General features: G+C 39.4%; 1 protein-coding gene across 5 annotated transcripts in view; it reads left to right on the top strand.

The window, feature by feature from the left end:
* Nucleotides 1-608: 608 nt before the first annotated feature.
* The window catches only part of crebbpa (CREB binding lysine acetyltransferase a), a 36,144-nt gene continuing 22,132 nt past the window's right edge, over nucleotides 609-14,620 (top strand). For 4 of the 5 annotated variants that reach the window (XM_008408137.3, XM_081605280.1, XM_008408048.3 and 1 more), the window contains exons 1-3: nucleotides 609-1,668; nucleotides 8,980-9,701; nucleotides 13,727-13,906. In XM_008408137.3, coding sequence (XP_008406359.1) covers nucleotides 1,581-1,668; nucleotides 8,980-9,701; nucleotides 13,727-13,906 — 990 coding nt within the window. In that variant the 5' untranslated portion in view covers nucleotides 609-1,580. The remainder of the gene's footprint in view (nucleotides 1,669-8,979; nucleotides 9,702-13,726; nucleotides 13,907-14,620) is intronic. The other variant, XM_008408220.3, reaches the window with a different exon arrangement.

Below are 14,620 nucleotides of genomic sequence, written 5' to 3'. Positions count from 1 at the left end.
CGTTGGCCTATGGGCTTAAGAGGATCAAAAACATCCGCAGCATCCTAGCATAATGCTGAACAAACCTACAATGAATCTTTAGTGTATAAAATGGAAAGATAATATTTTACTTCTGCTTTATAAGCAATTTTCATTATAAAAAGTATCAAAGTATTTTGCATTTTATGACGATGTTAATAGAAAAGTACTTAATGTAATCACATAATTGTCTGTAAGAACTTCTTTGCCTGATTTATCTAATTAAGTTAACAAATTAGAGAATTGCCTATTACTCTAGGTTTTAGAAAATTAATATGAAATAAATGAGAAAAATATATCTTTTCAATAAAATATTTTCACAAAGTGAAATCTGAAAAAAGCACAAGTATATACAAAAGTATGAATAAGAGAACATTAGAGAAAATAAAATGAAGGATCAGAAGAATACATAAAGAAAAAAGCAAAGGCAGATTGTTGTAAATATGCTTATTTTATTTCACAGGAGTGAGGTTCTAAAATATTAATTCTGTTCATCAGAGAGCCATACAGGTTTGTGTTCAATATTTCAAAATAAACATTTTCCCGTGTTTTTTTTTTTTTTTTTTAAATTGTCATTTACTTTATTTACATTTACAGCGGTAGGAAAAAAAAATTAACGAGCAATGAATTGCTTTATAATTCATAGTGCTTGAGCGCCCCCAGCGGCGCCCAGCGGCACTGTTTTTACGCAGGGCGTGATTGTGCGGCCCCTCCCCCTCCACAGTCGATCTGGAAAAGAAAAAAAAAACTTTTTTGTATCGAAGGAATCAACAGCCGCCATCTTGTCGTGGCTCGGAATTGGGATTTCGATCCAACACTGGGTTTCGCGTAGAAATACAGCATCATTACCTGGCTATGACAGCGTCCTTCTGTCGAAAACGAAACCTTAACGTCGCTCCCGGAACATTTTGTGCAAAAAAACTGGAATCGGAACGGTGGTCGTCGGGCAGAATTGCTCCGTATATCTGATTTCCCCTTCAGAGTGCGGCGATTCGAGCCCCCTGTCGCCCGTTCGGGAGCAGCATTGTTTACCGTCGGCAAGCGGAGGACCAGGTCGCGGCTTTCGAGGAGGATTTTTCACAAAATTGCATTTTTGTGCAAATGTGCATTTTTGCGGAGCTTCGCGCGATTTTTGCATGAAGAAATTTGACGTCACGCAAAATGGGTACTTTAAACATTTAGAAATTACGACTTTTTGCCCGGTATGCAGCAATCTACCTGATTTATCTGGATTGACTCGTTGAAGCTCGATTTTTACATGGGGACTCTTTTATTTTGGGTTATTTAATGGTAATAATGTGGGTGTTGGGTGTTGGATTATCATGGGGTGAATGGCGGTGGCGGAGCGGGGCGCTATTGCATCTCTTTTGAAAGACGTTGACTCTTAACAGCGAGGAGTAGCTAACAGTTACCAGAGCTGGTAGCAGGCAATTAGCCAGTTAGCTAACTAAACTGCCAACTTGCTAATGTGCTAACTGGGAAGGCTCCGGCTGATAGAAAAAAACTTCCCTGTCATAAGTTAGTGCAAAAATAAAGAAGCCAGACAGACTCTGAAGGCAACTATGGCTGAAAACCTGCTGGATGTTGGACCTCCCAGCTCCAAGCGACCGAAACTAAATTCACCTGCCCTATCAGCGTCTGATGGACAAGGTAAGGCCTGAACACGCTTTCTAAATAGAAAAAAAAACTATTTTGACCTTTCGCACTCACTATTAGACCCTCTGGTATAGCTTACTAACTCCTACGTATCAACCAAAAGGCACACTTTCAGATTTAATAACAGGTGAGTTCGGTAAACTGGTGGGCTGGCTGGTTTACGGTACTGTTATGGTTTCGTTCTCTCTGCACAATCCCTGTTTATGTCGACGCATTGTTGGGTAGTATGGCATTAATTCAGTCTGGCAGACCTGCACAACTCCACTCCTGGACAAATAGCTGCGGTCAATAGCAAGCTTCCTGTGTGTTGTTAGCTTGCTCGGTCCGTTCCTCACTGTCAGTTCGGCTCGTGCGTTTGTCAAGAAAATAAGACGATAAACCAACGATATTTATGCCCATACGCCTTTAAAAGTATTGCTATATGTGCTTAAACAAAATGTCTACAGACGTGTTGTATCAAAATAAAACACTTTCATTTGAAACATCCATAAAACAACTTCAAAAGGATGCTAAATCAACTGTGTTGGGTGAAAACCTTTGATTCTAGGGTAGTTTATGTCGTTAATTAGCACTGCAGCCTTTGAAAACTTGATTTAAAAAAAAGAACATAAATTTACAATGATTTTTTAAATTTGTATTATTGTCAAGACATTTTATGCTAGATTAGGCATTTCCTTGCAAATACCAATCTCTATTAAGTCCAATGCTACTTTAGACCAAATCTGTAAGCAACATAACAAATGCAAGTAAGACAAAAATGCCATATTGCTAACAAGAATTTTAAAATGGTAAAAATTATATTCTGGGAATTTGTGCCTTGTTATTGGAAATTCTACATATAGAAATGAATCAATGAAAAAGCTATAGCTAGATTAGAGGTGAAAATACAGTCAGTAGCGCAATTACTAATAAAATGAGAGGAGCGCAAGAAACTGGCTGATATTAGCGTCCTTTCTCTAACTGCAGCTTTATGTGTTTTTCTCAGCATGTGCTTAAAAATGTAGGGTTACATGCAATGTTAGAAGTGTAGAAACTTTTCAGAAGAGTTGTACTCTAAATTTCTCTCCTAAAGAGCAATACAAAAACTCAAGTGATGCCAAGGTCAAGTTCTAAATTAACGTTTTTGCCATGACGCTTATGCTGATTTCACTTCTCTCCAGAAATTTAGATGGTTTTGTTGCCTCCAAGTACTGTAAATGAATTTAAAAAAAATAAATTCATGCAGCCGGTTCTAATTTTGAATCGAGCGGAGAAGGAAGGAATCCGAGGACGATCACTATTCTGTTCTGTTCAGCCTCAATAGTGAGACTTAATGGCATACTAGAATTGTCAAAATCACTTTATTCAGCAGAAATCATCCCGTTCCTTCTTGTAGAATATTTCGCAATTGAAATCGATAATGGAAAATGTATACTTTTTTTTTTTTAAACCAAATACTACAGCTTACATACTTGACTATAAAGAATGTAAATGCTGAACTTCAGATAAAAACATCTACTCATTCATCAAATCACTTGATTTCTGGGATAAAGGTAGTTGAAAATGTGACCTCACTTAATATTTGGTTGATTTTAAAAACAAACAAAAAAAATCTACTTGCCCCAAGTAAATAAAATAAAAACTTCATCCGTAGCCCCTTTCTATGTTGCTGAGAAATAATCATCTGGATATAAGAGCTGCACAATATATCAAATTGCAATCAGCATCACAAAGTCAGTTTACAGAATATTGCAAATAACTGCTTGGAGGCAATATTTGGTAAAATACTCCCCATTTCCAGTGACTGGCATTCACACTCTGCATATTTTAGCAATATATTTGCCAGTTATATGGATTCTAAGTGCCCTTAATGCTCACGCCTGATCTTTATGTTTATTGGCTGAGACGCTGAAGCTCCTGGAGAGTAATGTGGGTGATTGTAAAGAAATAAAAGTTAGAAAAAAAGCATTTCAATCATACAATCATCACTACAATTTTCAGCAATAGTATTGCAATTTCATCCCAGCCTAGCAGAAATGGTTCCGCTGGTGACAGATGAAGATGTTTGCCGTTTAAAGATCTTTGAAAAATGTTGTGCTACTGTTCTGTCGGAGGACGATGTTACAGGTGTTGTGGATGAGAAAAGGGCTCAGTGCCAGAGCTTTGTGTAGCCCCTGATTTTTAAAAACTAGACAAGCCTGTGTGCACAGGCAAACCAGAAAAATGCAACACCCAAGTGTTGTCCCTGTCATCTTCAAAATATAGATTCAAACAAATCGAAGGAGAGTTTGATAATCTCTTCTTTGGTGTAGATTAGTGAGCTGCCTCCTTTTTTTAAGCCTCTTTTTGCTTGAGTTCTTACAAATGCCTCACACTACTTTTCTCTCTTTTTTCGTCAATAGGCATCTCTCTTGAAATGCAGCATTAAAATCTGCTTTATGCTTTGCACAAAAGTAGTTTGTAGTTTTCTCTTGCAGGCAGCGGTCTATTGGAGGCATTCATTTAAATCCATTCTTGCAGTTCGCCAGAATTTGATTGTGTGCAGAGATTAATTTTTTTTTTTTTAGAGCTCCAAGGTCCTTTTCTTTTCTACTTTTACTTCTTTGCAATAGATGGCAAGTAGGGGCGGGCAATATGAACTTAAAAGTTTTATCACAATATTTTGTGGCACTATTGTGATGATGATGAAACTATTGCTACTCTTTTAGGGGCGCAGCAATCATTGCCCCACAAACTCAAATAGTGCTCTCAAAAAACCACCCATTTGTACTATGATTCTTTAGGACACCACTCGCATAAGTAAACTGCAAACAGTTGCTGCATTTAATATTATTTTCATATCAATTTATTTACTGACAAACAGCGGAGGAAATGGTAAAAGACAGTAATTCCGACAACACGGACAGTTTTGAGGGTTTTAAAACGTCATTAATTGGAATTTGTCACGACAACAATAAGTCAAAAATTCTTACATTTATCGTAACAAATGAAGAGCGATAAATGCCCACCCCTAAAAGCAAGTTTAACATGCTGTTATTGATTGATTGATTAATTGGGACATCTGCTTGGGCGTCCAGCATACCGCAGTTTGTAGCAACAGGTGGGGGAAGGGCTGCATTGCATTTCTCTAGGCTCATTTGTTTTCTCTGGTATTGCATTAAAATGAATGGTTAAAGGAAAAATTTTCGCTGTTTTTTAAAAATCTTTTACCGCTGTCAAACCTTGGAATGAATTAAAAGCAGCAACATAACTGGCCCCAATCTACTGCTTTAATTTGTATTTATGAATCGATAAATAAGTACAAACAATCCAGACAATACCATGGAACCTCACCTTTTACATTGCATTAAACAAAACTGCTTGACAGTGCAATAATTCACAATGACAAAAAAATCTGTTTTTGAGAGCCAAAGACAGATTCTTGTATAAGACGGCCAAATATTCCGTTGCCAACACGTACGCATCAAATCCAAATAAGAGATGAACTGTACGCTCACGGAGAAACACCATTTATATCTCTGCCTGCGGGCAACTAGAAAAACCACGAGAAAAAGAAATGGGAAGAGATGAGAGGGATATGCTCACCACCAATATTTGTGTAAATTGGCTTTAAATGCACCATGAAATGGCCTCTAATTTTTCTACTTCTACATCAATATCAAAGCCTTTCCCCCCCACATACGTCGAAGGCCTGTAACACTGTTTATGTTGTTCAAACCCTTTAGAAGTTCCTCTGGGAAAATCTATACCCCGACGTTCACAGAGATGCAACAGACATCCAACGATATTGGTTGTTTTATCAATCCCACAAAGGAACAACGTCACATCCTTAAACTGTTGTGTCCCCTCCCAAAAATGTTCCCCAAAGCTCTAGTTAAAGTGACAAAACCCACAGCGTAAAGGTAATATTAATAAAGTCAGGAAACGAGTGCAACATTCTGCAGCCTTTCTGTTCCAAAGAGACATTTTTGTGTTCATCCCTCAAAAGTCAAATTTGTCTTTAGCTAAAAACCCAAGATGACACCAAGTACAAAACGTATCGTTACTTTGCAAGTTTTAAAAATTCATGTGTTATAAAAATAAGTTCTCTTGCTTTGATGACATTAAGAAATGAAATCTTTTTGTGGGGTTTCAGCAAAACTCTTACAATGAGGGGCGGGGGGAAATAAATATATTGTGTATAAAAATGCCTGCTCAATCATTCCCAACTCCATGACACGTGAAATATGTCGATAAATAAATCATGCACATCGTTTGCAGAAAAAAGACTTGTTCCATTGGTGGTGTTTTGTTGTGGGAAACAAAGGACTAATAAAACTTTTTGTAAATTTATTATTAATAAAAACGGTCACCTTATTCGACTTTGGCCAAAGTCAATAGGAAACAGACGGTAGACTGCTGGTCTGTGGAAGAGAGAAACTATTTCACTTTACAGCAACAAACTTTGCAATTTTGAGATTTTATGTGGTAGACGAACACAAAGCTATGGAAAGTTGTGAATTAAAAAGAAACTGAAACATTTAGACATCCTTTTGGTTTCTCTTAAGGGTATTCAACATTTATTTGGTGACAAATGGAAAACCTTTGCCATTGATAACTTGCTACCTGTGTTGGTTCGTCTAAAGAACTTTAATACGATACCGTAATGTTTGTGGCTGTGATGTGGAAAAGTTCCCAAGGCACAAATCGTAGATGTGAAGTCATAATGAAACAGAAACAAGAAAATGGCACTTCTTTTCATCCTGTGTGCCATGCTTGATTACTCACATCATTCAGAAATGTCCTGGTAAATTCACCAAACTAACCTTTGTAATCTTGTTTACGTAATTCTCCTAAACCACCGGCACAAAAAAACTAAAAGAAATATAATAATTCTGAATATTTCTAGTCTGGTTCCCCATTGAGAACCAAATTCTCAGATCAGATCAACTTTACAATTGTGCTTTGCTTGGCCATGAAACAAGAGGAAAAAAAGCACAGTTTGAAAAGAATAGTTGATTACTTCAGCAAACCTACACTTTATTCCAAACTACTAGTTTGATTTGGGACACAGACAAAAAAAAAATCCACTAAAAATGAAAAATGTTTCACATTTATTTTAGTTTGCTAGGCATGTTTGTTTGCACTGATGTAGTTTAGGATTCGTCAGTGCAACTTCTGGTTTTCTTGTTCTACTTTTATATTATTTCAAATGCTACACGATCGTATGAAGTTTTTTAAAATCGAGAGTGATCTTTTAGATCACTAGAACTTCTTGTTGTAACGTTAAAAGCCTGAATTCTTCGTTTTTCAATTTGGAACGAATGCCACTTAGTATCTGATCTAGAGCTACTATTATTATCCGTTCTGACATCTTGATCACATTTGCTGCTTTTATCGCTCTGAGGGCTTTTGAGGAGTACAAGTAGTACCCGTTTGAAATGATCCAATTCAGGGCGCGACAGAGAAACCTTTCTGGGGTTTTTCGTCTAACTACAGGATCAGAGTCGAACATGGGCCAGTAAGGCCTTAGTGTTATAGAGAGGTGCCATATGGGGGGCGGGGAATCTGTGCTTTACAAAGACTTGTTTTTGTTGGTGTGATCGCTGTGATTTGTTGTTCTTGCTATCCGTCCTGTTTGTCCTCTAGTCGCTGCTTGTTGACTCATCTTGGTGACGTGATGGAAACAACCATAGAGTCCTTAAAAAAAATGTCCCGTTCAGTTTGCATTACCCCAATTCACAACATGAGTTCACCTAAAAAACTTTTAAAAGACAAATCTCAAACATATCCAGGTATATAAAATATATAATCAACTGAATCTGATTCATACCACTGCAGTCTAATCACACTGAATTGGACAATTCAGTGTAATTGCTATTCTGATACAATGCTGTCAATTAAAGCTGGAGTATGTAACTTTTGTAAAAAAATATCATGACATAGTATAAGACGGATAATCTATGAAAAAAAAAAAATCTCAAGCACCCTCTCGAAGTTCTACTGCTGTTCGCAAAAATACACAGCTCCCGGTCAGAAACAACCAATCAGAACCAGGAGGAGGGTCTTAGTGCTGTCAATCATGTTTGTGTACACATTATTATATTGTTTTTGGGATCATTTTGAGCCAACGTTGAAATTGGTTCAATTTATTGCACAGCCTCAAAGCTCAGGATGAGTTTACATCCGGGAGATGAGAGGGCAGAAAAGAGGAAGGTGGAAAATAAAAGAAAAGCTCTGGTTTAGGAATCTGTTTGAGTTTTATCAGCCGTGTTTTGTTTACTACTTCGCTCGGCATTTGAATCAGCATTTGACCTCTCTAGATCCCATAAAGATGTCAAAATCTAATTTCATATCTCCTAGAAGAATGTTTTTAGGGATGCGCCGATTTATCTGCCAGCTAATTTATCTGCGCCGATTTCCTTTACTTTGGGAGATCTGCGATTGGCCCATACTTGCATGTAAATCTGATCTTATCCACTAATCTTATCAAACACGGCAAAGGTTTAAAAATCAGCCACTGTCCTCTTCTATTCTCTCTTGAGAGAACTTTGACCACCAGGTCATGTCTGCACGTTTGCACTTATTAGTCACACCAACTCAGCTACTTTCTTGCTTTATTTAGAGACATTTCAGACAAAAAAAAAAGGTATTTTGCAAAATCAGTAAACGGCGATCATCCAGGAAACTGCAATCGGTGCACTTGTAGTTATTTTTGCCTTTATGTTGCAGGAGATTGTCTTTTGAAAAACTGGAGCTCTCATGTTGTGCATTGTGGAATAAAAATGATTGAACTTATCTGGTTTTAAAAACCTGTCAGATGAACTGAGACATCAGTGTAGCATCAATTCTGCTTCACATGCAGTAACGGGAGATGCGTCGTCTCTTACCTGATCTAGCTTAATTTAGATCTTATAGCCTTTGTATTTCACTATTTGGGCAAAACTTCTGTAAACTGAATTTTAATTGAAAAAGCTGTTCTGTCTGAACACTGGCTAAGAGTTACTATGCCTTCCCAGGCTAACTACATTATGCTCACTTTTATGGTCTGTTTTTTTGTTTTTGTTTTTTTGGGGTGTGTAATTAAAGCAACAACTTGCATGTTTGTCAAAAAATAAATCTCCTCAGCTTAAATGTTTTTTTGGTCTGCATCATTATAACGCATAAACTTTGAAGGTGAAACTTTGTTCCATTCTCAAGCTTTTTCCAGCCAATTTCAGGGATTTTTTTTTCAGAATTCCTTGTTTTTAGCTCTACCCATCCACTCCAACCTTATTGTTCCAGCAGACGCAGAGAAATTGTTCATGCCTTACTTTTCAGTTTTTCTTTCCTTTTGCATCCCCGCAGATCTGGGGTCTTTGCCCTGGGATGATTTGGAAAACGACCTTCCAGATGAGCTCATCCCAAACGGAGGAGAGTTGAGCCAGTTAAGCGGGCTACCTTCAAATGGCGGCGCAACACCTGGCGGCGGCGGCGGACCCGGCGGCACCGCAGGAGCTCTCGGCGGGGGCGCCTCCGTTGTCCCGGACGCAGCCTCCAAGCATAAGCAGCTCTCGGAGCTTCTCCGAGCTGGCAGCACCTCCAGCATCACGGGCACAGGGCTAAACTCGGCAAGCCCCCAGTCTGGCGGTATGGCCCCGCAGCTCGGTACCCCCCTGGGCAAGAGCCCCCTCAGCCAGGGTTCTCCCAACAGCCACTCGTCGCCTCAGGGCCAGAAACCAGGAACGCCAACTGGAGTAGTAGGACAGAACAGCAACAACAACGCCGCAGCTATGGGTCTGAGCGGATCGGGGTTCAGCCAAGCTATAATCAACAGCAGCCCGGGTCACTCGGGACTGCTGGGTCAAGGAGGGCAACCTCAGCCCGGGCAGGTGATGAACGGCGGCCTCGTACCCAGCGCCGGAAGGGGACGGGGTGCTGGAGTGGCGGGGATGCAGTATCAAGGACAGACGATACCGGGAAGCGCTGCGGGACCGGGAGCATCTGGGAGCGCGTTGGTAGAGACTCTTACCCAGGGAGGACAGCAGATGGGAGCGCACGCCGCCCAGCAGGCGGGCAATATGAGCAAGGTGAGTCACGCTACCAATGGTCCAAAGAAACAAATAAAAATCAAAGTTTGCACTTCATGTTGTAACTGCATATTTAGGAAAACATGCAATATGTCTCCTTCTGTGGTTGATTTGAATAGAGTTGTTAGTCATTCATAGGTTATTTGCAGCGGGTTGTGGGTGGAAAGTTTTAAAACTGAACTCGGTTTACCACAACTTGGTAAAAAACTTTAATGACACGTGGTAATGATTTTGTGCTTGATGACATCACGATTAGTTAAAGTCCTCTTAATTGCTCCTGGAAGTTTTCTAAACTCATGAGACATATTCCATGATTTTCATTTTGGAATTTGAACCTTTCAAATCACAGTGTTCTTTTTTTTTATTACCAAGAAAAGTAATAAAAATATAATTACATTATGGCAAAAACAATCAGTATATGAGAGATTGGCACCTCTTTAGAATGTCATATAATTCTAAAGTGCTGCTCTGCTGTATGACTAAACGGTAAATAAGGCAACACTTAGCTGTTATAATATCCTTTATGGAACAATATATTGGATTCAGTTTTGCAGTTAAACATTTAATTAAACTAAACTTGATTGCATCATTATATGTACTACCGGAGAAATGCATAGAGGAGCTGTAAGTTAGACTTAAACAACTTTTTCCAGCTATAGCCTGATCATTTATGTGGTAATTATCCCATAGGGGGAGTCTTGCGTGTTTGCTTTGTTAAACTCCGCTCTATTTTTGGACGGGCAGTTGATTAGACGCATCCATGCGGTTAGTTACGAATTTCAGTCGAGCTCGAAGGTGTTGAATTTGGAGCAGGAGCTTCTTTCCTGGGTCATGTGGGCAGTGAGTCCAATTAGACGACGATGCCAAGCAGACATCCAAAGTGCCTTTGGATCAACTGATCAATCTAAGGTTAGAGCTCCGGAGGCACGGACCGGCTACCGGTATCAAGGCGAGAATAAAATCCACTTTGGCTACCGGAAGAAGACAAACGGCAACATGGAGGAAGAACGTAGCCCCACATGCAAAATGTGCTTACAGACAGCATCACTGTTTAGTAAAGTTTATGCTGTCTTGAAATGAACTAGCTGCTGTTAGCGTCTGGCATTCGTGAAACAAATATCACCGTGTTCCTGTTAAATAATTGTGCTGGTCACAACTTGTCTGCATGAGTGTTTAGGAGTTGTGTATTTGATTAATTTACAGTGAAGGCTAAAGTATCACGCTCCTCTGTGGCGTTGCATCGTTGCTCCTTTAACAGAACATGTATTTTGCATGCAAGCGTTCACACTCGTGATTTCTGTCGTTTCTGTGCGCGTACAATTTAAATATATATATATAAGTTTTCTGCTTTACGTCAGATTCTAAAACATAACAAAAACTCGCAAACGTGATACATTACGCCAATCAAAAGACTGTCGTTGCACAATATAATCTGATTTGTCTTAGCTATTGAATTAGTGGAAACACAGTTTATCTACTGGAGCTTAACTTCATCAGTTTAGCTTAATTGCGTTAAGTGCCAAAAATCTTTAAGCGTGAACTCACACGAACCTTCAGAGTCACATACCTTGAACTAAACACGGCTTCCAAAACCAATCAAAGTTGACCGTGACTGTAGAGATCATGTTGATAGGCTAATTCATCCTCATTGTTCTTTTAGAACAGCTGTGGCTGTTTTAAAGACATTCAAGAAGCAAATCTCCTGTCCATTTACATTCACACTGCAGTATTTTTACCTAAGGTCATCATACCGTCATGATTTCATTCCAGCCCAGGTCTAATCTGGAATGGGCCCCACCACAGCTACCCCAGAAGAAGTTTGGATTGGAGAAAATCCTCCTTATATTTGACGTGTAGCATCACATTTTTGTTTTCAAATGACAGTTCTGGCCTCAAAATTGTTCAAATCTGTCTAATCGAAATGAAATTGACGCCTGTTTAGATGAGTGTATGTAAACTTCTCTTCACGTCTCTTTCTAGTGCGATCACACAAGCTAACACACCTTAAAGTTTAGGAGAAGTGTAAAGTAACATAAGGTGGTTTACAAGATGGTCTCCCCGCAGCTAAAAAAACAACATCAAAAACACAAACATCACCGGTCTTTATTGAGCCTGAACAGCATGTTGTAAAACTCTTTCTGGGCACTCCTTTCTTCCCAGCACATGTTCCTTTCCTCTCCCCTTTTCTTTAAAGTATTCCTAAAGGAGAAAGTAATTCTGTTATGCCCACCAGCGCTCTCTTGTTTACCGTCCGGCTCACTTTGCCGCACCACTGATGTGGGGAGAGACGGATCTTGCAAAATGAATCACTAACGACTACAAATGACTTTCACGGAAAGATGTTGGCCAGCTCCTCCTGAAAACCCGGTCTGGCAGCAGAGCGCTGAGGTGATAGTTGGCTTCTGTGCAGCCTGCCAACATGTGGAGTGTGTCTGAAGGGGGCGGGTAGGGCCTGAATGGGAAAAGTGATGGAGGGGAGAGTGTGTGCGCGCACGCACACGTGTGTGTGTGTGTGTGTCCTCCCGCTCAGCTGTGTTGAAAGGCTGCCAGTGTCTGGTCGTCTCAGCTGGGTGTTTTTTATCTGGTCTGTTGGAGCGGTGTCAACAGCCTGAGGAGATACGGCCTGGCATGGCAGACTCTGCTCTGGTCTCCAGCTTCATGGATGAGAACAGCAGCAGCAAGTTAATCAGAGTGTGAAGCATGGCAGTCTGGAAAATTATCCTCAAGTGTTTTGTTTTTTTGTTCAAATTCTGCTTTTTTTCTTTTCTTTAAATTCTACTATTTTCTCAATTTTAGTGTTTTAACAAGAACATTTTTGTTAAGTACATAAAGAGTATCTGTCTTGAGTGTCCATGCATCCTTGAAAAGTTGTAAATTTGTGTGTCTAATATTAAGGCCTTTAAAAAAAAAAAGTTAAGTTGGCCTTAATTTTTGTCATGAAAGGACTATTTAATCTCATGTGGTTTTGTTTTTCTCGCTGGATTTTTCTGTCTGGCAAAATCCTCAGTTGCGCTCCGACATCTCAGTTACTCTCTGTGACTCGAGGTGATTGAGGCTACCGTTAACGAGGTGCTAATAAACCCTTGCTAGCTAGCTTTTTTTGCGTCTCACCCTATGATGGATGATTGCTTCGACACACGGGGAGTGACGAACGGCGGTGACGGCTGAGAGTCCAGACACAGGACGGAGTAATGCCATTAAAAGCTGAACATTTTTCAATGTGCCATGTCACAAGCCGAGTCTGTTGGTTTACAAAAAACTTATCTCTACCTATTAGTTTTTTGTTTTTTAAAAAAAAAAAATTTCCTTGGTAACGTGAATCATAGATTATGCTTTTTTATCTGTATATTATGAGTTTCACTTTTTCAATTAAATAGTTTAAGTTTGGGATGCAATTGTAGATGATTGCATAAATAAAAATGTTGAAAAATCCCATTGTTGAAGTCTGACAAAGAAAAAAAAAAGTTTGGTTTCTGAAAGGAGACTATGTACTACAGAAAAATGCTCAACAACCGACTCAACTAAGCATTTTCTAACAGATCTTAAAAACTCCAGCCACGCTGCTAATGTGTCTGTGGTTTTTATCTGATGGAATCGCTCCAAACTCGTCTGTTAACTTCCCTGACGCACAGAGGAAGCAGGAGGAGGAAGAAGAGCAACGCGTGGCGATCTAATTGTGAAAAGTCGATTCCAGTCATGCCAACAGCTTCAGTCACGCTGAGCTGTCATAGCACCCGAGCATCTCCGGACTAATTTTGGCCTAATCGGGGACAATTACTCTGGCACGGCTACGGTAGCGCTCGTTCTGGCGCGTGTGGCATCTTGTAATGACAAACGGTGGTTGGTAGGGGCAGCGGAAAACAGTTATTACCCCGAGGGCCCGAGCCAGAGTGAATGTGTGTGTTTAAACTGATAAATGTGAATATTTTTTGCTCAGAAAGAAGTAAAAAAAAAAAAAATTCTAAGAAGCAGCTTATAATAGTGTTGAATAATATTGTCTTCTGTGTCTTATGTGTCGTCTTCAGATGGGCCTGGGTAGCAATGGAAGTCCGTTTGGGGCTCAGCCTTACGGTCAGGGTGCTGCTGGACCGGGCCAGCAGCTAAATCCTCAGCAGCAGCTCCAGAACAAAGCTGCCCTTGCCAGCAGCCTCCCACCATTCCCCAATGAGCTCAAAGGGGCCGCTGTCGCTAGCGGGCCAAATATGGTTAGTCCTTTTTTTTTCTTTTTCTTTTAACTAGATTAACATATTTTTGCTTTTAAACACAGCATTTATGTTATTTATATTTTAGTGATTCAATAAAAATAAAAAAAAAACGTAAGTCGGTAAAAATGTGATGATTAAAAATGTGGTTAAGAATTTGAGTTCATTCAACTTTTGTGGTGGTTCTAAGAAAGAAAAAAAGTCTAGCCTACCTTTAAAAAAAAAAATCCAGCTATAATGGAGTGGTTTACGTTAGAGTGTATTCACGTGTTGGAATGGCCCTGTCAAAGTTTAGAGCTAAATGTAATTGATGATCTTTTGTGGAACTAAAATAAATGGAGTTCAGTCGCCTTTCTTCCAGTTTGACTGAGCCTTGGCTAAGTTTCAAAGAAAATGAGTTCAGTTACCAGAAAACTGTAGAAGCTGGAAACGAAACAGAAACGTGGTTCTAAAGAGGCCAAATATAAAGACACGCCACACTTTTCAGATTTCTACCAGCTATAAATCCTGATATTACACTAAATAATTGTGTATGCAGATGAATGTATAGATTTTTATTTTGATCATTCCCAATATAAAGATTTCACGATTATGCTGAAAGGAAATGACCAAAGCAATTTAGCCTTTTGTTTGAAACTGAAAAGCAGAAATAATTCCTAGTGCTTGTAAAATTATATAACATAACTAAAGGTGTTAAAAGGACATGATTAATGACCA

This window comes from Poecilia reticulata, chromosome 1 (genome assembly GCF_904066995.2).
Source record: "Poecilia reticulata chromosome 1, P_reticulata-male-v2, whole genome shotgun sequence".
Taxonomy (NCBI): Eukaryota; Metazoa; Chordata; class Actinopteri; order Cyprinodontiformes; family Poeciliidae; genus Poecilia; species Poecilia reticulata.
This window is presented reverse-complemented; position numbering and strand designations above follow the sequence as displayed.